This window comes from Pempheris klunzingeri, chromosome 15, assembly GCF_042242105.1.
Source record: "Pempheris klunzingeri isolate RE-2024b chromosome 15, fPemKlu1.hap1, whole genome shotgun sequence".
Taxonomy (NCBI): Eukaryota; Metazoa; Chordata; class Actinopteri; order Acropomatiformes; family Pempheridae; genus Pempheris; species Pempheris klunzingeri.
The window spans coordinates 20,541,832-20,569,034 of NC_092026.1; the positions used below are offsets into that span (position 1 = coordinate 20,541,832).

Below are 27,203 nucleotides of genomic sequence, written 5' to 3' on the forward strand. Positions count from 1 at the left end.
CAGAGGACCCCCTGTTTAGTAGTTTGAAGGAAACACACACGATAGAGACTTGCTGTGATTCTTCATGATAATTCAAACAAAGCTAACCACAGTTAAGGTCAGTAATGCACTCAGTCCCAACCTCCATACACTTTTTTATTAAGATTTATTAATTATCTGAAAAGCACGAACCACTTTTCTGATTCGAATCACTTTGTTCAGTTAAGTTTAAAGATTCATTTTCACTTTCAGCTACAAGGTTGTGGACGTCGTGGAGAGCTGTGTGCAGTCACCGAGGTTAAGCTGGCTGCTTCCATCAAATTATAGAGCTGACTGCCTGTTGAACCACAATGTCTCGATTTCTGTTTCTTCATGTTTTAAACACAAAAGATGTGACATGTGGCTGTCGAGGCTTTGGAGTTATTTAAAGGCACCTCTGAGGGAGCAGGGCTGGGGAACTAAAGTAATGACCCCAATGGTTTTCAACCAACATAGATCCTTAAGTAATATTGTGCTGTAAAATTGATGTTCTGTCCTTCTGCCTAACTTTGGCGATAAGTTCATGTTTCTGTAAGGCAGCAGATTCATTTTTTCATGTGTCATATTTAATTCGTAATGCTTCATCACATTTCCTCTCAGATGGGTTGGTGTCTTGATCATCTGTTTGGCGAGGCTCACTACTTTCCTCAGCTCTGCGTTAAAAGATAACTCCAGTTATCTTGGGCCCTGTTTTTACATATTTTGATTTCAAAATAATGAAGGTTTGTCACCGACAGTGTTTGGTTTTGCCACTGACAGGCTCAGCTTGTTATTTGAGGTGTCAGACAACAGTATGGAAAGGATCCTTTTGTGTTTAACCAGAAACAGCCATCATATCGCTCAGTTCAAACCCACCATACCTCATTGATAAAAATGCTTTTACACCGTAGTTTCTGCAGGTTTCCCGCGCTCTTGATCAGTTAGTTTGTTCGTGTTATTGTGTAACTTTGGTGTTTTAAAGCGTTAGTTTGGCTCTAGCACAATATTTGTGTAACAAACAATGACAAAGACAACAGTAGATCAGCCACTGACGTTTCTGCACGTTAAAATTACTGTTTTAGTCATTCCCCCCCCCCCCAACGTTTGTCCTTTACATAATGCTGTCAGACACTTCAAATAACAATCTGAGCCTGTCTGTGGCAAAAACAAGCATTTTTAGTTGACATGCTTTGATCGGGCCTTAAAGAATTACATTGCAGCCACTACAGCCTGTTTACTGCCTGATCTTAGGCTGCAGGCTGAGGAAATCTCCTGGACCAATTCCAAAATATTTTATACCCATCGGCCATTTTAAACCCAAAATATATAAAACACAAGGCCCTGGTTTAAAAATACCAGTCTTATCCTTTAACAAAGAGAACAACAAGAATAGCCTCATTTTCTGAGGACATTGTTGTTATTCACCATCAACTTCCATCAGATCGTTATGCTTAATGGATAAACCCAGTTTCACTAAACAGAGATGGCATTCTTTTGTCTTTTTGTTGCTGCCTTCCTTCATTGTGCTATTATGTTGAAACCATATTTTTCCACTGCAACTTTGAAGAATGAAAAGTATGGAGGATTTGAGGTATGAAGCTGAACATTGCTGCCTGACCCTGAAATATTATAGCACAAAGTGAAGGAATGTGACAGAAAGCCCTGAACTTTGTTGATGCAATCTGCGTCTCGAAGTGATCGAGAGCTTCAATGTCAAATGACTCTCCGCCAGTGCACAGACTTTTGTTTACAGGGTGCGCGGTACGTGACTGTATCTATAATTGCTTTGCGTATTGGATGAGAAGGGAAGAAGAAACCACAGATAGCGGGATTGTTGCTGTTGGCTCATGTAGAAGATTGAAACACAACGTTTGCAGCATCACTACAGAACTGTAATTTCATGCTTATCACGATGAGCCGTTTAAAGAGAAAAGTGAGCAGGAGGATTCATTGTGTTTGTCTCTGCATGAGGCTGTGATTCCCACTGTATACGGCCCAAAAAATCAGCACCGAGCATGTTGCTCTCCAACCAAACCAAGGACTTGTCACTGAGCAAGCGTGTAATGGCATTAGATTTGTTGAAAGCTTGTAATTGCTGTGAAATTATCTTATTAAATGAAGCCACTGGAAACCCTGAAACACAAATAAGCCGGTGTTCTGTGTGGCTGTTCATCGGGTCAAAACCGGTCAATTCAGAAGAACAAGGAAGTCACCACTGTGTCCCACTCGTCATTTTCTGTGTGACCCTGTCTAAGAGAGAAATGAGGCGGGTTGTCGGAGGGAGAAAAGCAAATTGTCAGCTGAAGGCGAAGTGCAGTCGTCCTGAAAGCCCATTTGCATTTATGTCTTAATGATGTAATGACAGTCGAAGGATGCTTGCAAAACTATTAACCGGGGAGGCGCTTTGTGTTGGTCATTGGATTTCCATTTGGATTGTTGGATTTGGATAAAGGCAAATATTCTTTTATCCTCCATCTGTGTCAGAGGCAGCTTTATTCACAGCCTCTGTGTATTCTGTCTGTGCTTTTTAAAACAAAAACTACTGCTTAAAAAACATCACACAGTAGTTATAAAAACTAAAGTCATATATTAACGATGATCTTTGTTGGGAGCTTTTTGCCCCTTGTGTTCTTTAAATGTGTCTTCTTATGGCCAAAATGTGAGGAAACCCAAACACCCCACCTTGATGAGATTCAACAGCCTCCACTGCACTGGAAGGATTACTACAAGAGATCATTTGTTGGCCGATGAAGGGGCTTCTCGTTGTGCTTGAAGGGGTGATGGCTTAACCTTGGAGCCGTCACGCATACTGCGGCTACCGGAGCTGTCTTTGCGATACCGAAGGAGATTATTGATTGTGAAGACAAACATTAGACGACGTAAAGGCTGGTTAAATTATCTGCCCCTTTAACCACACCAAGCAAAGCAATTCCCACAAAGCATAACAGTGATTTCACTCCTATTCAGCAGTGAGACAAGAAGAAATACGAGTTACCTGGATGTAGCTGCTGTTCAGAATGCCAACTGGAAATCAAGACTTACAGCGAGCTAAAGTTAGCCCCTTTGCTTCAAGTATAAACCCCTTGAGGCCTGACAGCTGCAAACGCACTGACCTCAACCTTATCCAACACCTTCAGGTGGATAAGGGCTCTGTGCAAGCCAGACAAGTTGCCGCACACCAAACTGAGAACACAGTTTCTTTATGGAGTGCGTGAGATGATATTGTCATGTTCAGCGTTGTCTGCTGTGCCCACATACTGTACCGTTGGCCATGTTTACTTTTAGTCTTCCTTCCCATATCTTACTGGTTGGTGTGTGCTCTGAAATGAAAAAAACATTGTTCAACAAAAGGTCTGTTGTGGGAAAATGGCCACAGATTTTTGCTTTCATATCACCAACAATTCTGTCCCACAAGTTTGGGAGAGGGTATGACAAAAGGTGTCATACCTTTTGTGTCTGCTCTCTAGCATATTCACATCAAGTCTCTTCTGTGCAGTGGAATAACAAAATTCTACCAGCTGGGCAGTAACGCAGGTAGACATGATTCTTAGCCCGCAGCCCCAAAAGCAGCAAATGCATTTTCTGCTCTGCTTTGTGGCACCTGATTGAATAAGCTCTACTGGGCCAAATCTCCCAAACACACACCTGGATCACCAGTCATGTAGCAGCCCAGTCCCCTCTAATAAGCCTTATTAGATCAAATGCCTCTGTGGCTGCAGAAAAATAACACTCTAAAGAGATAATATAGCCTCATAACACAAGGCTCTGTGGTGTGACAGCATGCATTAAGAATATCTCACAGCCCCTCTGTCACCAAGACTTGCAAGTTTCCTGCGTTTATGCTTTGTATAAGAATTGTATTTGTCCTTTAAAGGGCTATAATGTCCTTAAAAGGCACAATAGGATAAGATAAAACTTGAAATGATATAGCTGCAGCAGCAACCGGTAATAGATTCAGGAGGAGAAAACTACAACAGCTGAAACAACAAGAATAGTAATATAAATGACAGTAAGAATTTGTTTTTACAGGCATATTCTACATTTCAGTAAAATGGTTCATAGGCATGTTTAATACAGTTACATATCAACTACAGCTGAAACGGCAGATTTTTTTTTTGATGAGACAATCAAGAACAAAAGTAAAAGTTTCAAAAATAGTCTGGTTCCAGTTTCTTCAGAAATACAAATCTTTGGGTCATTTTGTTCTCAGAGAGAAATTACACTTTCTCTTGACATTTTAGAGACGGAACTTGTGAGAATAATCATTAAATGCAGCCCTAATCACAACAAAATGAATAACATAAATCATCGGTGTCTTAAAAAAATTAGAAACAGCTGGTGTGTACACGGTAATTCAAAGTGTAAATACAACAGTAGGATAAACAATCTGAGAACAGTAACATATATTTCCAGCGATACCAATGGTCCGCAGATATCTTCTGTCTCCACATTAATCAGCTCTACAGATGGCCTTGCCCTCTTCCTCCCTCTTCCCTCTCCTCCTCTTCCTCTTCTTTTCCCAGGCTGATGTTTGACATTTTAACTGCAGCAGGTACAGAATTCAAAGTCACCCGACAGAGCAGATAACTTGCTCTCTCCACATGTCTCATGGATCCTCTAACACCTTCTGACTTAAACAAGCTTTTCTCTGATGTTTAGGCTGCTGAAAGACTTGTGTCTGCACTGTGGAATCACAATCAAATAATGTGCACCATCGGACAAAGCGTAAAATGCAAGACGTGCAGCCTGCTGCATAATTAAGGAGACAACCTTCACCCTGTGATGCCAAGTGATGCTTTTACAGATGTGAGCAGGACAAAGATGGATTTCCTTTCAGCGTCCTAAGAAAGAAGAGCAAGTGCAGCCCTAATGATAAGTGCAGCATCAGCTGTAATGCATCCTATCAGTGATGCTCTGTTATGTGTTTGGCTCTAAATTGGATGTGAACTAGTCACTTGAGATTATAGTTGTACAGTGCTGTGTAAAAAGGGAAGAAATCACCTCTTGGCAGCAGTACTAAAATCCACTTGTGAAATTGTCAGGCCCTCATCTCCCCAAACAGAGCGACGCCTGTTCTTCAGAGTTTCTCAGCCAGCGACAAATAGTAACGCAGCCGTTTGTTTTGCCCGACAAACACTGGCTTTCAGGATTCTTTTCAATCAGCTAACACTGCACATGACGGCTTTGCATTTTGTTTTCAACTCCTAAACGCATTGACACACAAATCATAGTAATCCCAGTGAGAGACTTCCAGTCAAATTGGATGGTTTACTGTCTGGTCAGCTTTGAGCTTCAAGTCACAGTAATGTTTATGCATGTCTCACTAAAATTTATACCATATTTATACTACTTTATACTTAGTTCTATTCAAAACAGACATTTTTCAAAAGGCAGCTGTCGTATTTTCAATTTTAAACCTCACATAGAGAGGTGGCAGAAGCACTCACTCTGATCCTCACATGAAAATACTTATATCACAATGTAGAAATACAGTACAGAGTATTCTCCTCAAAATGGACCAAAAGAATAAATAATTAGAATATTTATGCAAAATGTTACATGATTAGATATATTCCATTGTCTATGATAATTATCCACAATGGACATTTAATATAATGATATCCTGGGAAAGTTTACATCACACTGAATGTGTGTGTCATGTTTAAGATTTCAATGAGTTATGACTCAGAAAAGGGTTTTCAGTACTTTAAAGATATCTTGTGGTGTTTCCATCAAAACAAACAAAAGTTATTGTTACAGTCAGTGCTCATCAAAACATGTTGTGTATCTCAGAGGTCTAACAAATATGATGCATGCATTTCCTTAGATAGATAGATAGATACGTGTTCACGCACATGCATATCCGTACTAAATCCATAAGACATGTCACATTGTGTAAATGTGTCAAATTAAACAATGTGGTACACGTTAAAGGAAGAGTAATCACTTCATTATTCCGTCTGTCACACCTTTCAGATTTCTGATCTGTGTGCAGCATAATTTACCATTTTCATAATGTGGTGAGATGAACATGAAAATGTAAAATCACAGCAGCGTGTGCTGTAAGCCTGCTGTTAAACCTGGAGCGGTGCTGAATTGTCGGAGCAAGAGGGTTTTGCATATTAAGGTCGTAACACATTTCTTTGCGAGCAGCCATAAATCTACTTTACTGTAAGAGTAACCCAGTGTGGCTTAAGAGCAGCCTGAACATCCAGGGAGAGCTTAATAATACCGTGGTTATTGGACTTTTTCATGGGATTACTCGCCATGGTGAAGCCCTTTCAGGTGTGACACAAGAGAGAAGGCTGCTTTAAATTATTCAACAGTATAAGTGAGATTAATTGATTATTGAGCTAGAGATCAATGATAATCAGTAGTTCTGTGTGTAATTCTGGATCTTAGGTCTTTGTCTTGATCTCTGTCCCTGGAGAAATCTCTTAAGTTGGTCCTCATCTGCTTTGCTAATCCTTAGTTTTTGCTCCCCTGGTCTTGGGCAGGCATCCCATTAACATGTTGAATAGGCTGCATAGCTTTCGGAGTCTACCACTCACCTCGGACTGGTTAACTCCTTTTTTCAGGCATAAAAAATGGCTCACTTACCAAATCTATTCAGACTCCCGCTCACCTCCTCTGATCTTCCACCATTTGTTACTCTTTTTTTTTTTTTTTTTCTGCCAAAATACATTTTCATAAAAGGTTTGGGACTCTGTGCACAGACACAGTCTTGTTGCCATGGCTGGCGAGTCAACCATGGCTGCCAGGGTTAATGCTTTGACTCTTTTTGAAGTTAAGTAAGTAAGTAAGTAAAGCCCATTCTTTATATATGTTGACTTTAATCAGTTAAGATAAACCTCTCAATCTGCACGAGGCTTTAATTTCCAAGACACTTTGTGCTCACTTTGAATAATCAGACTCTTTCTTTTAGCAAAGCAAATGGTGTTTACATTGAACTGTGTCAGGTTCTTGGCCTACGTCATGGATAATGATGGGATTCTTTTACTCAAGGCTTGTTAGCACTTTGATATGTCACACCAATAGATTTATATATACTGTAAACCATGACATCGGCATTTGATTTTATCAAGATATTGTCTGATGACCTCGGACAACCGATGACCACACTAACCTAAGATGGTGAACGTCACATGGGGTCGTGCCTACCGTGTTTACGACAAGAGTCCATCAAAGAGTCCATCATTTGAATGGCAGAAGCCAGAGAGGTAAATTATTCTGTGGATCGTAAATTTATAATTGCGATATTAGTCATGGAGAATTTTTCCTAGTAATTTTATGTTTAAAGAAAATGTTGATCTTCCTGATGGCCTCACATCCCCCGCATTAATGTTGCGGTACCCACTCACTAGCTAGCTAAATTGGAAGCTTCTAGATGCCAACAGTGAGGAGTCATTTGGCGTCCATGTTGCCCAACTAATCATTGTTATTTTGCATCATCATCATCATCATCATCAGCTGTAGAGTCCATGATGATGCGTCGTGGGATTGTTAGCTGAAAGTAAAAGTTTTTTCATTCCATTTAGGAGTTTTTGAGGACACAATAAAGTAGATGTATTTACACACTCAGCATTCGGACACTCAAATAAAATGGCGGAGAGTAAACGTAGACACAGCATGTTACTATGTTGACATTAGTATTTAGCTCAAAGCACCTCTGTGTCTCAGAGAGCTGCTAGCTTGGCCGTAGACACTTAGTTTTGTTTTTTAACAAACAGCTTAAAATGATTAATCAGTTGCCAATGTTGATTAATTTTTGGTCAGTTGATTAACTTCAGGATATGTTTGATTTCAGGAGATAATGGTTCAGTTAGTATACTGGCAAATAAGCTTTTCTATGCTGCAGACAAAAACTTTCAACAGGAATAAGGCTATTTTGTTTTTATCTAATGTTATCTTATTTCATCTCATTTTATGTTTTCTTTTTTAAGTGTGTGTGTGTGTTAGTTTTCTGCCTCTTCGCTCAGGGTCATTTTGTGCAAATGTTGCTGAATTCCTGAACCTGAACTCACGATGAGCAAGAGCTGTAATATTTTACCAGTAGGCTCTTAGTATCAGACAGTCTGGCCAAAAAAACAAATGCAGTCATGCCCAGCACAGCTTCCGCTACTTTTTAATCCATTTTATTGTGAAAGGGAAGAATAGAAATAACAACAGTGGCGCATACTGTACTGGAGATGCACACTGACTGAATTGAATGCACATTGTCCAGTGCCAAACCCTGATAATCACTAAAATCAATGTTATTATTGAGCTTTACTGTCAAAGAAATGAAAGATGGAACAAATGATGCCAATATTTAACCAGAATGAGGTACTTCACTTTGGAGTTGGTGCAGCAGGGGAAGCTCTTTAAAATTAATTTTGTTATTATTGTCGCAAGTTTTTGAAAAAATCTCTCAGAGTCAATTAAACCTGCCATTTACAGTGTCTGCCACCCCCACTCATCCCAAAAAAAAATAACAGGTGACAGGTGGGTTGTGGGACGGTTGCTGTTTCCATGACACCACAGCACATACTCATTACCAGCCCACGAGTCGCCCAAGTGGAGGAGTGCATATGTGACGTTTGGTACATCCAGAGGCTGTTTGGCTGCTGTGAGTCGGACACTTACTCCCTTAATGTTTGGTTATAATCTTGCTTATGTAGGAGGGTTTTTAAAAAAATTTAATTTCAGAATAGAGGCTGTTCATTGGATTTTAGATATCAGACATTTCAATGAAGGCTGGCAATCTCAATTTATTAGTTGGTCACTCGACCCACCTCTTATGGTGGGTTAATATGAAATTTTGGTACAGACATTTATGTCCACTGGACGATGAATCCTAATAACTTTTCATGCTGTGCCATCATGAGGTTGACCATTTGTGATTTTAGGTGAATTCTCTTAAGTGAAATCCAACTATTGGATGGATTACCAAGAAATTAGGTACACGCATGTTCCCCAGAGAATTAATTGTAATGACTTTGATGATCCCTTAACCTGCAATACTTTATGCAGTTTGTAGGTGGTCGTCCTGCCTGGAAGAGCAGGTAATCAAAAAAAACTAAAAGAACATTAATTTGGGTATTACTGAAGAGATTAAGTGTCCCAACGGTGGTCTGAGTGCTGCTTTGGAGTCGTTCATACCCAGACAATAACAGAATTTGGGGCAGACTCTGAACACTGACACAAAACATGAGCTATTGCTAGCTAAAAATACTGAAATCAGTTGAACCCAAGTAGGAATTTGCTGTTCCACTCATTGTACACAATTGAGGATTAACACGTCAGCTAAACGCCCTAAAATGTAACAGAAAATATGCTTAGTGTGTGTGGCACACTTTGATTCACTGCAGCGCTCTAGTTGACTAATCTGGCTTTGTCTTTTAAAATGAGAGATGAGGTTATATAATCAATTTGAAGTATCTGCCCAGTTGTTTCAGAGGAAATGGGAGAAAAATTGGCTTTGAAGTTTTGGCTGGAGTGTGACTGAGACAGAAATTATCTGTGGGCGGTAATTGTGTGAAACAACTATCAGTGTAGGCAGACCTCTTTTGACTTTGACTCACTTTTGAGGCATTCAAGTGCAATCAGTTGAACTCAATTAAAAGAATGAATGGAAACAATATTACAACATCATGCACACATTATTTTTCTCCTCTGGTAAAAATATTATCTTCTTCTCCTCAGGGCTATAGAAAATTAGGAACATTATATTTTCTTATTATGTCAAAATATTTCAAAGAATTTCAGACTTTGGATCTTTTCCTCAAACGTAATAGCACCTGGCAGCGGTCTGTTTTAGGGATAAGCACAGAGTTAATTATGATTTATTATCAAAGCTATATGCTGCTCTGTAATGAATTCAAACTAACACCCTGATGGCTTGGATTTACGAATTATAAGAGTTTAACGCCTAAAAGGAAGGTAAAACATATTTTGCCACTTAAAGAAAAATTCTTGCTTGTAAGACAAACAGCTCATACACATTCTCCTGGAACTAGAAAAAAAGGGGAAAAAACTGATTAAGATGTAAGTGTGCTGTCCTCTGTTCAAAGTCTTTGCCCCAGACTCACTGGGGTGCTGCGAAATTAATGAGAGAAAACTGCTGGGGTGGTGGTGGGCAGAAAAGAATCAGATGCCTTCTTCTGCACTGAGAGAATTATTAACGTGCTGGTTGCTGGGCTGAGATGAGGAGATCAGTGAAAACCCCTCGCCTTGAGCTCCATGCATATCAGGAGGGGGTGGATGCCTCTGAGGATGCAGCAGGGAGGCCAAGAGGGGGGGGATATGTTATTTTTTTGGCTTTTGCCATTTAGCACCATCTGGTTGGTCATTTGGGTGTTTGTGAGGTTTTTTTTTTCTGTGAACACAACATGGGACAAATGTTGTGAGTGTGGAGAGAGTTAGGATGATGGATGTTCTCCACATGCAGAGTGTCAGTGAACACAGCAGCCTGGATCATGCTAACAGCACAGAGACTCAGCAGGGGAGTGTTACACAAGTCAAAAAATGAGACGTAGACGCCTCCCACCTCATATCCTCCTGCTCCTTATTCTCTGCTCTCTCCTCTTTGTATTTATGAAACTAGATGTGCATTAATTAATCAAAACACCATTAACCTGAAACATGAGATGCTCTTAGAGTAAAGTAAGATTGTTAATGCAAGATATGGTTTTAATTCTAAAAATAATCATGCAAAGAACAGGTATGTTATTAAGACCATCATCCCATCAGTTACTGTAAACTGATTTGTTAATTGTTGTGTGTTACATTTGATGAGACAACATTTACATTCCACACTTTCTCTGTGCATGGTATGATTATGATTATTATATTAGGCCAGATTTTTCTGTAATTTTTCCAAATAATGTTCAAACCAATAATTAAATTTTGAAGCGCCCTAATTTTAGTCAGTATTCAAACCCCCCAGAAGGAAGTGCACGATAAAAGCTGCCCATACTGTAAATGTACAAAATCCAAAGTCATTACCGTTACCTGCTGTGCTGAGCTGGATGTTTCCCTGTGGGGAGCGATGAGGTCAGAACCGAGACACCAAATATTAATACTGTACTCTTTATTAGAGTTGCTATTCCTCTAAGCCAACAATAATAATCTGCACCGCTGTGTCAGTCTCATCTAGGCCTGCCACCATGGATGTAGGACTGTAGCGTCCTAGCTACATACAATGCCTTTGCTGATTTAGACCACATGCCACTTGAATTTTCAGAATTTATTTTACATTTTATTAGCTCATAGAAGCGACAACATGTTATATTGTACTGTATTAATGAGGTTCAAGCTCACATTTACATGCTGTTTTGTGCACTTGAATAAATGATGCAAACAATAGAGATGCATGAAGCACCTTCAGAAGGTGACAATCAGGTCATTTTATCAAAAACAACACACTAACTTTTTGAAGAAAGAAGACTCACCAGAATCTGGACTTTGGCCAGATTCAATACCGTAGCCACGATAAATCTGCCACTTTTCACTTCTGCAGCATATCCTGAGGTTAATGAAGCATATTTTACTGTTATGCCTCCACTTTTGGCTGATATTGCAGTTGTATTTTGCCCTGAAATATGGGTCACAGACCAACTCCCTAAAAAGTTTGTTTTTAAAGCTGATTATCACGATGTTTGCCAACCCAAACAGGCAGACATTGTTTTCCACAAGCTAAGTGAGATCTCACATTAGAAAAGGCTCAGTGGTGATGAATATGTAGCTGAATTAAATGTATCATCATCAGCTTTGATGCTCTGACATTTTTCTGGGACACTTCTGTTAACTGTGGTATATTCATCTTATCACGGTCTCAGTCCTCTCCCTCCCGGTGTCTCTACCATCACTAAAATGTGGCGCAGTTTGGCTCTGGTGGCCGTAAACTGTCTGTACTCAGGATTAGCTATTCAGTGGGTACTTCACTCTACAAAATCCTCTATGCAAAATGTCAGAGCAGTGAGCTCTGACGGCAGCAGACTGTTGGCTGTATGCAGGGACATCAGCGTCCACACAGGGAGTTCAGAGCCTCTTTGTCCCTTTTTACTGGCCCTCTGTCCTTCGTCCTCCCACTCCACTCATATTGACATCTGCTTTAGGAGGACAACAAGGCCATTAACTTGGGGGAGAGGGTAAGGCAGGGAACAGAGGGTCAGAACAGAGAGTACAGCAGAGAGAGGATGAACAGGAGCGAGGTGGGAAGAAATTGAAAGGGTCAGAGACAGAAATTGTGGATGGAGGAGATAAAAACACAGTGGAACAGAGATTGAGTGTGAACAAGAAACAAGGGGAAAAAAAGGGTCATCAGAGAGAGAAAAAATTTGAAAACAGCTATTATATTGAACCAGAAGTAAAGAGATCCCCAAAGGGGTAAAATCCAATATCATCAGGCCCTAAAGTACAACAGTACAAATGACTAATCCCCAAGAAAAGAGAGTGTTACATATCAGAAGACAAAATAGAAAAAGAAACTGAACAAATTTGCTTTAATAAAGGCAATAAAATATAAACGGGGAGAAAGACAACAATTCACAATGTAGGATGGTGGTTTTGAAAAGCAATTTTAAGATTTTGAATAAAAATGATTGTCCATAAGTTTAAGCAAAACCTACTGGACAAAGAAAAAACACTAACAAAAATAGATAACTGCAGGCTGTAAAAGTCCTGTGGAGCTGGCTGTCAGGGGGTATTAACACACATCTAAAAACTGCTCATCCTTGTTCTGGATCTAAGACAATAACCTTTCCCTCCATCTCCTCAAAGGACAGATTTGAGTCACTGAATAATAACAAATGCATCTGGACAATCTGTGCAAGAAAGATTTGTTTATCAACACTACAGATTAAATGTTGGCTTCCTTACTGAACACAATGTCCTGAGCCAAAAAGCAGATACACATTTTACTTCACACCACATTTACAGCCATGTACCGTCATTAGAAACTACACCACAGCGAAAATTAGGAAAAAAAATGTAATGTAGATTTTCAGAGGATAAAACCTGGCACAAGGGTTTTACTGTAAACATATTCAACAGGCTTAAGGATACAGTATAAACGATGACGACTGAATGTGCAGTAACACATGAAACGTTAAATGGAACTAAGACTGGGATAGTTCTGCATTTTGACATGAACATAAAGAGAGAAGTCATTTTAAGTTTTCTCTCGATACTTTACGGCTTCCCTACATTATCTGTGACTCAGCTTTAAACCCATTTGAATTCTACTGAAAACTAAATTCTTTGTAAAGTGGTCAAAAGTATATTATGTCATTTAAAAAAAAGACTCAGTAGTTTCCTAAAACACAGGAAAATGTTACACAAACAGGAGAGAATAGATGAATAGATTAATGCACAACAGGTGGTCTAGTGCAACATGGGGTCAAGGGACCTGCAGGGGTCCTTGAAGGGGATCCAGGAGGTCCCAGAGAAATATTTAGATTTTACTGTTATTTCATTGTATTGTATTGTACAATGAATGTGTATGAATGACTATTCTGTTCACAGGTTTCACACTCCTCACTGCTAATCTACTAAAATACACCATAGACAGTTATGGGGTGATTAAATCCTATCCAACAGGGGCCCCTGAGACAAATGTGGGTCTGCAGCCTGACGGTATCCATTTGGGGTCGTTGAAACCAAAAAGGATGAGAACCACTGGTCCAGGGGATGTTTATAGCAGCAGGACACGTGAAAGTACCTCAGCTAGTTAACTTCAAGGTTTATCATGTATTCACTCTTTGTGCTTAGCCGTGGACTGAACTGTATTTGACTTCTGTTTGTCTTCAATAATATCGTGTGTGTCGCGTGTTGTTGCTGTATCAGATAAGTTTATGGAGACATGCTGTCTTGTGATCAGCTGCTGAGCTTTTATTTCAAAGGGAAGGCGTTGTTTCTCAGAAGGGGCCCATTGTTTGTCGGAGATAGGCTGTGAATGTATGTCTTCAGTGAGACAGGTGCTCTTCCTTTAACTTCAGGCTGCTTGTGAACATGGTTTCTCTCCTGTTATTCTACAATAATGTTTTTAATCTTCAACCCAGCTTTGTTTTTGTGCATTGTTTCATATGTGTTGAGTCTTTTTTGCTGGCACAGAGGATGTATGCGGGACTGAATCAAAAAAATCAAATCCATATTCACTGTAACGAAGGAACAAGTCAGTACCCTACCAGTACCTTAGTGTAGCTCATTGGTGCCTTTCTTAAACGAGTTTGGACAACAGTGGAGGTGCACAGCACAGAGGAATAAGATGTATCAGGCTATGCTATCTATCTATCTAGACGAGACAGAAAACACTTGATAATAGGATGAAATCATTGTTGGTTTGTTCTTTTCGTGGGATTTGTTCACAATAAGAAAATATGAAATATCGCCAACCTTATCTTTTGAAGTCAGTGAGCAGTACAGTGACAAATGACCACTGACAGTTTTATAGTGTTCCAGAGGAAACCTGACTTCAGGAAAATAGAGGTAGATATACTGTATGTGTCTGTACTGAGAGAAACACCAGGTTTCTGGGATTTAGGGCAAACAACTGCTACTGCTACAATTTGGCTAAAAATATCACCTAGTATTGGAACAGTTTACGCTTAATTTTCTCCTTTTTTCCTTTTTCTTTTTATGTTTTCTGGTGTTTTCGTGGTTAATTAGTGACTCCTCTTTCTCACTGTTCATTCTGACTTCATTAGTTTAAGGAGCTGCACTTGTGTTGATTGCGACTACGCTTGCACCTGTCTATAAATGTCTATAAATAGTATGTGTGCTCAGCTGGTAGGTGCTGGATCCTTCAGTTCAACTCAAGATTATGTCTCCTCATTGTTGTTATGATAATGCCTGTATTTGTTGAAAAAAAAAAAGGTATTTTCTGCTCCTGGTGTGAAAGAACTGCTGGTGGAGTTGGAGAGTATGGTGTGATTTCCGTCGTGTTATGCCTCAATTAACATTAAGCCACTTACGACCCTCGTCTTTTTCCGTGAAGTTGATGTTCTACTTAACATGATTAAACTCTGTGGAAGAAAGTGAAATATGAGGTCTGATTTTACAATTCAAGAATGAGAATAATACTCCCTAATGGGAAAAATAAAAATGGAAAAAGTAAAACTAGAATCCAGTTAAGGTGCACTAAGATTCAAAATGTTGCATGTGGAGCTTCTTGGTTACTTCACCAGAAGCTAAAAACAGATTGTTGTGCTATTGTGTGCAAAGACCTCCCTTGTTACATTGAAATTTACCCAGTGGAGCAAACCTGCTACATTCAGGAAAAGATTTTAAAAAAAGTGAAAAGATTGCTAAAAATAAGAGGAAAAATTAACCACACTTTTCACAACACATCTCGAATATAAAAAGCATTTGAATCCAAACAAAACACAGACTCTACAACCATGGCCTTGAGATTTAAACAGGCCACTCCATTATGATGGAGACAAACAGAGAGCTGAACCAATGCCAATTAAATATTTCACTGTAAGCAAAATACAATTTCTGTGCCCAATACAGCGAAAATGTTATCAAAGCTTTCAAAACCTTATTCAAGTATTCATGACCTCTTTGACTGTAGACAGACAAAAGTACTGCAGGAAGGGAAGCTCAGTTTGCCTTCTACTATAAGACAGGAAAAGAAAATTAAATGGGTTGAAGTGATGTTGTGTGAGGTCCTTATCCATAGTTAATGTATTACCTACAGCCAGTAGTAGATTTTTTTTCACCACATTACCTTGCTACCAGCCACCAGACTCTCTTTGACAAAAATGGTGATTTTATCTTTTATCCTTGACCGTCACTACCACACTAACAAGCAAACTAATTGATCGAGGCAGCGGTAGATCAGCAACTCCTGTGTTTCATGGGGTAAAATTACTGTTTTTTTCAATGGAGTCTGGTGGCTTTGAAGAGAGCGATAAAATGGCTTCAGTTCCCCACCAGAAAGGGCTGTCTAATGATAAGGTAATATGTTGAAAATATTCTAGATATAGTGCACAATTAACTTGATGAGGCTTTTTGGTTTGTTTTTAGGTTGGCCTTTTTTTAGGTGGTTAAAATAAATGTTCCTGCTGCCCTCATCCGCAGCAAGATTTATAATGTCAATAATTTGATCAATTTGGTACATTATACATCGTCATATTATACATAGTTCAACATATTTACAGTATTCTTTATTTTGTTTTATTCAACAAAAACAATCAATTTGGCCAAATTAGCATCTCAGTTATATTATTATTAACACTCTGATTCAATGTGTTAGCATGCTAACATTTGCTAATTAGCACTAAGCACACGGTACAGCACAGCTTGGCTGATGAGAATGCTATTACTTTTGTATGTATTTGGTTAAAACAGAAGTATTTTACAAAAAACATTTCCACCTGGTGGTGAGGAGAGATTAAAGGATCTCCAAAAATGTTTCAGTTCACCCTCCAGGCTCCATGAATGTCTGTACCAAAGTAATGCATCCAATTGTTCTCAAGATATTTCCCTCAAAACCAAAAATCTCAAATTCATAGAGACGCTAGAGGAAAAATCTTGTGGGGAACATGAATGTACAAAAATTCATAGCAGTTCATTCAAAAATTGTTGATAGTTAGAATCAAAAATGGTGGATCAACCAACATTGTCAAATAGCCACACTATTTAACATGGCTAAAAACAACAAACATACACTATGACCAATATGTGTCTGACATTAAGATGGCGTGCCAGTAAAGTAGGTTAAAGCTAAAGAGGGAGCAAGAGATGAGTTCACATTATCCTGTCAGAGAGTGAATGAAGAAGAATTACCGGTGAGCTTCTTCCTGACCTGACATCATCCAAACAAAAGATGGAGCCTCTCTGTATCAACAAGCATCTCATCTTCAAGGGTTAACGTCCTCTTCATGGTTATTAATACATCTATGTGCTGGTACGAAAGTAAACTAAACTAGACTTGAAGAAAGCAAATTGCATTTTTCATAATGCAGGTTGTGGAGGTCACTCCCGATGCTTCGTATTGCCTCCCGGCAGAATTAAGAAACGCCCGAGCAAGCGTACATGGCTGCATTTCTCATTCCCATCATTAAAATAAATTGCTGCGCTCTGTGGTCTGTGTAAAAGAAATGCTACAAAAAAAAGCCCTGCTTTTACCCTGCGGGTCTGTTCAGGATTTTGTCACTCTGTTGTCCCACGGGCTCCTCACACACAGGAAGACATGCTACGCTGTTCCTCCACACAGAACTCGCCCATGGGCAAACAGAACGACGTGTCTCGCGGCCTATTGTTGTACGAACAAACAATTAATAACAGTCATTTGCATCAGGCTACATCCTCCTACATCACACATCTAGATGAAGACAGGGAGGGACACAGGCTGCTCATGTTTCTAGAGCCTGGACCAATTTCAAAACAGTACGTGTGGTGAAGAAGCCTTGTGTTCGAGTCTGGATGGTACTTGTGGAACCCTGACAGTACACAGCTGAAGCTCTGCTCAAGTGGCAATTTCTTTGAGGGAGAACACAACAGAGAAAGAGATTAATAGAGAAATAAATGGTTGATATAATGCCCACCGTGCTCCTCTAAGAGACGAGGAAGGCTTGGCTTGGTCTGATGAAATGCTCTCTACAGATTGTGTCTAGAGTAACTAGATAAACAATGGATGTGTGGGAGGGTCTGGATCTCTGCATCAAGCACAAGGTAACCTGGTTGAAAAGAATAGAAGCTGCTGCACTGATTCTGCTCTTTAGCACTTTTATATATGTAAAGCACTTTCTAACACCGTGTTATGAAGTGCTCTACAGTCACATAATATCAGACGTTGAAAAAGAAAAGAAAAAAAATCATTGTAATACTCCATACAATAATAGGTAACCATTAGAAACTAATTGTGAGGTCTTAAGAGCCGAAGAAGCATTGTTTCATTGACTTACAAGTCAAAGGGTGTCTAGACGTGTCAGGAACCGTCTAGGAATGAAAAATGCTCCTGGACCCACGCAGCCATGCACCACACCCACACAAAGCAACGCCACGTTTAGGGTAATCGTGATTACTGGACAATATTCAACTTCAATAAAGTAGATGTAAAAGAAAACAGGGGGAGCGTGTTGTTCTTAGGAGGAGGCTGGCTAAAGGGAGCACAAACATGGCAGCAAGGTGGCACGAATCTCTGGGACCATCTGACCTGTAAAAGAGAGCAATAGAGGAACACATTTGTTGGTGAAAGGACTGGTGAGTAGGCACGTTATAGAAAAAACGCAAAGCAAATTAGTGTCGATAATAATGATTTACGGCCGCCAAAAGGGTCTGAACTTACAAACTAAGTGTATTTTTTAATTGTTTAGATCAACGCTGACCTGGCCATTATGGAACCAAATGCTCCTATAAACACAGCAGGTTCAGATTAAGTCTAATATTGTGTTATAATTGATTTTTTGTCTGACGCATAACAGTGTTTACAGTCAAAATGATTTCCTCCCAGAGCAAGGATCAACTTCTCACAGTAGAGCTGAGTTATATTCCGCAAAGTGTTTTTGACAGGTGTCATATCATATTTGTGCAGCTGCAGAGGCATTTTAAAGCATGGTTCGACTAAACCAGTCGTCAGTGCAGATTTTCTCGCACACATGGAAAGCTCCCCTGCTGTGAATGTCAAGTGCGAGTTATTGAGCAGAGTCGGAGGTAGAGGAGTCTCTCACTGATCCTGGGCAGTACTCCACCGTTCCTTAGCCTCTGGCGCTCGGCAGGTAAAGCACAATAAGCTCCAGCTCAGTCAGACTTGGGGGATTATTTACTTAGACCCTGCTCAGAGTGTCTGACTTCATTTCTCAAAAACCCTTCATTTCCCAGTGCCGGTAGCGCTGCTGCGTTCTAGCATGTCAGTCCCAATCACTCCCGCCTCACTTGTCTCAGCTTTGTGTTGGAGAGAACGTGAAAAAGAAGGATTTAACTGAGCGTTTTACGTGTTTTCACAATTTTTGTCCCTTTATTTTATTTTTTTTAATCCAGCTCCATTGCTGTCCAAACACAATTTATTATGTTTCATTTTTCAGTGGCAGTGGGAACTAAAAGAGACTTTAAAAAAAGCCAGACCGTGTCGAGTCAGACCTCATGACACCTTTGTTTGCCGTGTTTGAGTAAAAAGCTGCGTTTCTCTGCTTTAACAAAACAAGCAAATTGCATTCTCTATGTCCTCCGGCTCTGGATGTTATTTGTCGCCTGCCAGAGCAGCTTCACACCGAGCCTTATCTCTCTTTTAAATTGGCCTCACAATAACAGCGTCCTTACTGCAAAGTTGTCCCATTATAATTGTCATAGGTAAGCACACTGCCTGTTGCCTTGAATTCTATCAGTTCTCTCTGCGTCACCACTCCCCAACATCTGCTTTGAAATGTCATTTATCAGGTCAGTAGATCCCACCCCCTTTATTTATTCCAGCAGGCTTTTCTGCTCCAGGACATTCAGCACTCGACTGGGGATGTGGCTTATGTGTGTGAATATATGTATGTCTGCCTGTATTTGTCTCTGACTTCTGGAGAAGCAAATGGCTAATGAATAATGCAGGGTAATAGTGATGTGTTGACAGCTCTGACGGCCGAGCTGCCGAGCTGTGTATCAGTGATAATGTGCCATTTTCCTTCTGTGCTCCTCCACTCCCTTATTACAACAAATTGCACTTTTTGTAATTTCACCTCCCCTCAACCACAGTATCTGCATGTATGAGAGAGTTTGTAGGACGACCAAACCTAAAAACCTAAAAACTACATCATGCACTTGGGGCCGTAAACACACATTTTACAGTAAGGATGTTTGAAACTCTTGGGTGTAATTTAGTTTGCCGATTGGTGTTAAAATAAGTATCAAATGAGACAAATGAGTCTCCTACTCCTCTAGTTGGGTTAGGAGCCACCAAAGTTATTTCACTTTCATTCACACATTCATTTGTGTATGTATTCATGGCAACCCAACCAATAGTTGTCAAGATATTTTACTCAAAATCACAAATGTTAACCTTATTGTGTTGGTAGAGGAAAAGCCAGGAGACTTCATCCTTTGGGTAACATGAATATCTATTCAAAATTTGATGGCAATCCATTTAATAGTTGTTGAAATTCCATCACGAGCATAGTTTAAAGTCCAAATGAATGAAATTCCTTATATTTGACTGTTTTTGTTGTTGTTATTGTTGGGTGGGGAAGTGTCAAGTGCCACTTGGCTCCAAACAGTGATTCATCCTGGATGTAGATGACAAAGACTTTTCACTGTCTATTGTAATCGGCGAGGTCTTAAGAACAAATCCTTGTGCATGACACGCTTTTTACTTGTTAATCAGAAGGTTCGTTTGGATTGAGCCGACAAAAAAAACACCAGTGAGCTGTCAATGACAAGAGCACCACCTACAGAAGCTCAAACTTCATCAACCAGAGCACCAAGGACACGGACGGCAGGAGTACCATTATTACCATTATTTGACTGATCTCTAAAAAGGGCAGGGCAGAAACACCACAGCAATTATTACTAAGCACCAAACTGCATTAGGAAAGCAGAAAAAATCAGCAGAGGTAATCAAGGTGATCATGTGGCTAGAGAGACTGTCCGATATCAGAACGCTCATAGGTTCACTCCCTGCAGTCTCTCAGCAGCATCGTGTTATGTCGAGCTGTCCTTGAACGAGACACTGCAGCCTGCACCTGCTTAGTGTTTACCAGCAGCACTCATAACGGTGTAATGTAAAAATATGGAATCGACACTGAGGAAATGTTTCCCCCATGTTGGACTTTAACCTCCTTGCATTTAATCATGCATGTGTTCGCATAATGTTTTGCAGTGACCGTTAAATATATATTAAAGGAGGTCACTGCAAGCCAAAGCATGCCCATGTATGTGTTTTAGTAAAGTCTGACCCCAGTGAATAAGATGTCTAGACAGTGGTCTTCTTACATGGGCTTTATTATCATTTTTGCTATTAAAACTGTGGTTGGAATCTTAAAATGTTAAAAGATTTAGACTGAAAATGAGACGGGTCTTATCTGTTTTTGATGGCCCCACGGTGGTGTTATAATATTTTTATTAGGTTTTAAAGATTTTTATTGTGAACTTTTATATGTTTATATGACTGTCTTGGTCGTGGCACCGTGTTTGATTCATCTCATATTTTGGAATCAATATATTTCTTAGATTAGATCCCTAAATAGATCAAACCATATGAAAAATACTGAAAGGTAAAGATGTTTATCATTTAATAGGTTATAACTTTCACACTGTCGGTTTGACCCAGAAGCTGCTGCAACACATGGCGTCTCATGTGGTCACTTTTATTAAAGGTGGCCTCGAATGCAACATTTCGGCCACAGCTATGTAGTATAAATCGATGGGTTTTTATCCTTGTCCATGTCAGTGCCGTCATTCACCCCCACCTCTCTCTCTGCTTTAATGATAAGGTCTATGCTCATAATGGCCCATAATCATAATTCCTAATTGTATAATTTGAAAAATTATAGCGGCAAAGAAGACAAGAAATTACGTGTCTTCTCTGTCGTTTGTTAGGGAAATAAACCTCTAGTTATCAGTCAGACCTGCATCAGTATGACAGCAGCTTTCACAGCACAACAATATGATTGAAATTAATTTTACAGTTAATTGTACTGATTCAAAATATGTTTACCACACACAACTGTGGAAATTAAATATTTTAATGAGCTGTTTTCAAGCTGTCAGCGAGCTTCGTGCAGGTTTTTGTCAGCGACATGGTCTCATGGTATCATTTGCCAGCAGTGCTCAAGTTAATGTCTGTTTACCTGTTAGCGTGGAGCCCTCTGGGTCACATCAAGGTTTGGTGAACTGAATTATTTAGAGCAGTGATTCACAATGTAACCATAACAAAACATATTTGATGGGTCAAGATGGCCAGCAGTCAGTCCGTCTGCTGGTCGTCCAACCCGTAGATCCACCACTGTGGCACAAACTTTAATGATGAATCCTACTGAACCCCCATGTTTCCTCTTGTGCCACCATGAGTTTTACATTTTTGTTTTGTGGTAAAATGTCTTGTGGTAAAAGGAGGAATTTCTATGATTTTGTCACACACATTCACGTCCACCTCAGGATGAGTTGTAATAACTTTGATGATCCCCTGAACTTTTATCTAGCGCCTCCATCAGGTCAAATATTTGTCCAATATAACTACATTTATAACTAAATACCTGCAAACTAACTGTGCTTTGTGTTTAGCACTAATTAATAGACATTAGTATACTAACGCACTAAACTAAGAATGTAAACCTGGTAAATCCTAAACCTGCTGCTAAACATCATTATGTCAGCAATGTCATTGTGAGCATGTTCGCTTGCATTTAGCATTTATCTCAGACCACAGTTGTGTTAAAGTACAACCAGCATGGCCAGAGACTCTCAGTCTTGTTTTTCTGTTTTTCTACTGAATAATTTTACCAGCCAAAATGATTGATGTGTTATTTGGTTGAGCTGTTCGTAGCTGGTAGACAGAGTCATCACATAATGGGAGGAAACAAGTAGACTTTGGTTCATACTAATTTTTACATTTTTGGCTTAAAAAATGAGGCCGAGTCTGTGTTGGTGCTGTCCAAGGTGCTGATCCTGGAGCAGTCAGGATGCAGGAGCTGTCCAAGGTACTTCAGTAATAATGGGCAGGATTTCTGCTGACAGGATGCATCATTGACAGCAGGATTATCTGTTTGGAACGTGTCATATTAAAATATAATTAGTTTGGTGTTTCGGGGCACCGTTTGATATTTACATCTTGGCCTTTTCTTATGGAGAACCAATGAGTCATGAAAATGGTAATAAAGCATTCGAGTGTCTGATGTAAAAATAGAGACGAATAAAGGAGAATATAAACATGAATAAATGAATCCATGAATAAATGGTAAAAGAAAAAGCAGCAGGTGGTTACCTCTGCAATTCCCTGTTTTAAATCTGTATTTATTTATTGGTTTTCTTTATCAACACCTTTTTATTTGTAGATGTATTTAATTATTGGTGTATTTATAGATTAATTTGTGAATTCTATTGATGATTAATCTTTTTGTTGTTCATGTAAATGTTATGTATATGTAAATGTATGTAAATGAATAAAATACCTAACAGGTTAATTATCCATGGATTTATTTTTGTCTATTAATTTGTAATTCTTTTAATTATTTCCTATGTTCATTGTTCAGTAAACAGAACGCTTTATAACTATTTATATGATTACTGTGGTCCTCCATGTCCTCTGTACAGCTACTGTTTCACACTGTGGTGATGCCGACGTTTCCTCATTATCAATATCATGCTGTGAGCTCTATTTAATTTATACAAGGTCTAATGCTCCTTGTAGTATTTTGCATTGCTGAAAGGCAGGGAGTCCTCTGGGAGTGCGGGGGTCACCAGCCCTGCGGGGGCTGCTGGTGTGCACTTTATAACCCACTTCAGATGTTACTAGTCCGGCTTTCAACAAAACATCGAGTGAGGATGCATCTCAACAGTGTGTTTTGTGTTTGAAAATGATCAAAGCTTAATTTTCTTTAAACTTTGATGGGTCATAACTCATTCACCGCTAGTCTGCTTCTGATGAAAGGATTTTGTATGTTATTATTGATTGGCACACAGGTTTCCTGCATCACTTGTTGGTGAACAACATGTGTACTGTTGGCTTGTTGTGGTGAGCTGTTCAACAACCAACAAGTGTTTCTCCTGCATCTATCTATCTATCTATCTATCTATCTATCTATCTATCTATCTATCTATCTATCTATCTATCTATCTATCTATCTATCTATCTATCTATCTATCTATCTATCTATCTATCTTTTATGACCTCTTTAAATATGAATGAATACAAAATTTAATGAGTCTTTAAAATTAAAGAAATTACTCATGTGAAACTTACAGTATGTGAGGCCTAAGGTTATACATCTGAGGGCTGCCTTGCTGCGCTGTTACTACATTTACATTTACATTTACATTTTCCATGCTTAGCTGAGGCTCTAATTCAGAGCATCGTTCAACAAGAACAGCTGTTAGAATCGTTTTAATTCTCAGATCGACTGCTGCACAAGTACACGAGCGCAAAGAGCACAAAGGTCAGAGGAACAGTGTCCTGGAAACTCCGTGGTTGTTTTTACTTTGATTCAAATTATTTTAAAGCTTTTTATGGTAATAGATATTACAATAAAAGCTCTGTATTTGTGTGTTTGCAGGATCCAATCTGGCTCCTACCTCAGCACCGGCTGGTTCACACTCATCTTGGCCATGGACATGTGCAAAGAGATCCATATCTACGGCATGATAAATGACACCTACTGCAAGTAAGACACCGACTATCAACACCCCCCTCCCGCCTCCATATTGAGATGAAAAATGCACATGTTCCTACAAAAACTTTGGAAAGTAGATTCTCATGCACAGCAGCCCCAGCCAATCACAGCCCTCCATAACTACCCTGTTGGAATACATTTCCAATGCCTCAGTTTGGATTTAATGGCTGAATTTCTGCTGAAATCCATATTGGATTCTCTGTGCCGTGAATACCATAATGTTTTCCTGCCTAGAATACCCAGCAGGCTGCAGAGGCTTCATTGCTGCGGGTGGCTCGGCTGTAGCACCCAATTCTTCCCATGCTTTTAGTTTTATTTGTATATCAGCCTGTCGTCTTCTCTCTGACTTTTGGGTGAGTGATTACTGTCTGGCTGCGAGGCCATAGGAGGGAAGACAAACAAGATGCTGTTGCTGCGGGCATGGCTGCTCAGTCTCAACTCATGTCAGCCCTGATGGCTTGTCTCTGCTTACGTCTCCGCTCTCGTAGCTCAACCTGATCTCTCTCCATCCCCCGAATCAAACACTTTTACCTAATGCACAGTGAAAATCCTGCTTTTATCCTCTCTGTGTTCCCTGTGCACAGAGGGAGTTGAAATATAAACAGCCCCAGACACATGGCAGAGAGGAGTGATATTTCAACCAGCACGGAGAATTTTATGATTCAGTGAGGCAGTTAAGGGGCGGTGTTCTTCTCTCCCCGCCCGTCTCTCACGTATTTCCTCCCTCACTGCGTGAGACAGGAGGATATTGTGTTTCACTGACTTTCTGAGCGGACAGTTTAGTGTTACACAAAGTGCTGTTGTCAGCCGACTGCTCCGGTACAACAAGAAGAAGTGATGTTTTGTGCGACGATGTTCAAAGCTGCAGTCAGAATTGACCTCAGCAGTTGTGTGGTAATGGAGCTTCAACAGGTGCTGCAGAGAGGGTGAAATTGAATTTATGTGTTAACGCTGGTGTGTACCACCGTGTGACACAGAGAGAAGAGAGGCAGTGATTGGGCTGTGTATTACTGTAAGCTGGCAGGCAGCCATAGCCACTTCTTTCACTGCAGAGCTACTGGCTGGCTGTTGTGATGTCTGTGTTCATTCTCCCAATGAAATTGTTACACAAGTCATCCTCTCATAAAGCTGTCACTCGCTGTTAGAATCCAACTCCAGGTTGCACGATGAATCTGTTCTCCTGTTCCCCCGCTTACTTCTGTTTTAATGAATTCCTGGTTCTTTTTAAATGTTTGAAGATGTAAACTGTAAACAGAGGGACTAATCATGAAATTCAGGTCAGAATGGCTTAACTCTCCGACTGTACTGTTGAAAAAACATGGCCTTAGCAGCAGCTCCTGCTTTTTCAAACGGGGAACCTGCTGAGCAGAGAATTTCGCCCTTGAGGCGTATCGGTTCATCAATCTACTGTCCTGAAGGATCATCACTTTTAATAGTTTAATAATTTAGTTTGCGTATTATTTCAGATAATAGTTTTTAAAACTGAGCCAATCAAAACCAAGGATAATTTGCTGACAGCAATTTGTTCCAAACTGTCTAAATTAGAGAGATTTCTGATAATGCATTGGCTCTAAAAGCAAGCAAAATCATTTTAAAGCAGGCTATAATTGCTGATGTATAGTATTTATGTACAGTATATACACAGAAAATGTAAATTCCAATACATACAATTTACATTGTACGCCTCATTTGGCACATCTGTGTTACTGTACAATATGATATCTACAGACACATCAAAACACATTACATTGTACATTGAAGTCATTATCACATATTACAATATGGAAAATGAAGGCATAAATCATATTAGCACCTACTGTGATGAGCTAATGAACTGTTTTCCACTGTTGTACATACATGAGACCACATTCTTTATATGTCTAAAACAGAAACGTCCACATTTTCGTTTTGTTACAGTAGTTTCTGATTGCGGCTTGCAAGGAAAATTTGACTTAAACAGTAACACAAAATGATTCAGCTGACACCCAATAACATGTGAATATACTTGCAGCCAAACTCTATTTTTAACCTTCACCCGGGCTGCTCTGATTAAATCCGTGCTGATCTGATTAAATTTGATTGATCAACCAATCGCTTGCTGAGCTAAATGTTGTTAGCAGATGCAAGGCAGGGAGCTTCCTCTATGAAACCACTGCAGGAAACCTGAACAAAATGATGGAGGGAACATAGACACAAAGGAACATACACAGTTTATAATATTTAAAAAACTAGGACCTGAAAGACTTGTTTTTTTAGAAACTGGGTGAAACGATACCTCTGTCTTTCTCTGTCTCTTCCTTCCTTTCCTCTTCGCTCCAGGACGGAGGGTTACAGAAAGGTTCCCTACCACTACTACGAGGCGGGCAGCCGGGACGAGTGTGCAGAGTATCTGCTCCATGAGAGCGCCCCCTACGGCGGGCACCGCTTCATCACGGAGAAGTCTGTGTTCGCCAAGTGGGCCAAAACTCACGCCATCAAGTTCTTCAACCCACCGTGGCAGCTGTCGTGACCCCGGCTGAACCAACGAGGAAATACTACACCATCACCATCTTTATCATCATCATCGTCGTCATCTGGGGATCAGCTGAATCTCGACACTGAGCGACAGCACGTTCCCTGACGCACGCAAACACTCACTTTGGCATAAATTCCACTTCATATCTATTAGAAAATGTTGGCTGAGGGTTGCTTGTCATGTCCTGGAAGGCTAATATCCAGGATGTGGGAAGTGTCCTTTTTTCTTTTTTTTTACCAACGGCCACTTAATCACACAGACTTCCAGTTGAGGTTTGACCAGCCCGGACAGCAAAACCATATCTCCTGCCTCATGGAAATTGGATCCAGGCGGTGCTCTGTGAGTCCAGCAAGGGACGGCTCAAAGACCAACTTAAAAAAAGAAAAAAAGAAAGC

At 39.9% G+C, this 27,203-nt stretch overlaps 1 protein-coding gene across 1 annotated transcript in view; it reads left to right on the forward strand.

The window, feature by feature from the left end:
- The window catches only part of st6galnac3 (ST6 (alpha-N-acetyl-neuraminyl-2,3-beta-galactosyl-1,3)-N-acetylgalactosaminide alpha-2,6-sialyltransferase 3), a 67,159-nt gene extending 40,202 nt beyond the window's left edge, over window positions 1-26,957 (forward strand). Inside the window, exons 4-5 of the mRNA XM_070845448.1 lie at window positions 24,177-24,284; window positions 26,613-26,957. Coding sequence (XP_070701549.1) covers window positions 24,177-24,284; window positions 26,613-26,802 — 298 coding nt within the window. The 3' untranslated portion in view covers window positions 26,803-26,957. The remainder of the gene's footprint in view (window positions 1-24,176; window positions 24,285-26,612) is intronic.
- Window positions 26,958-27,203: the final 246 nt, after the last annotated feature.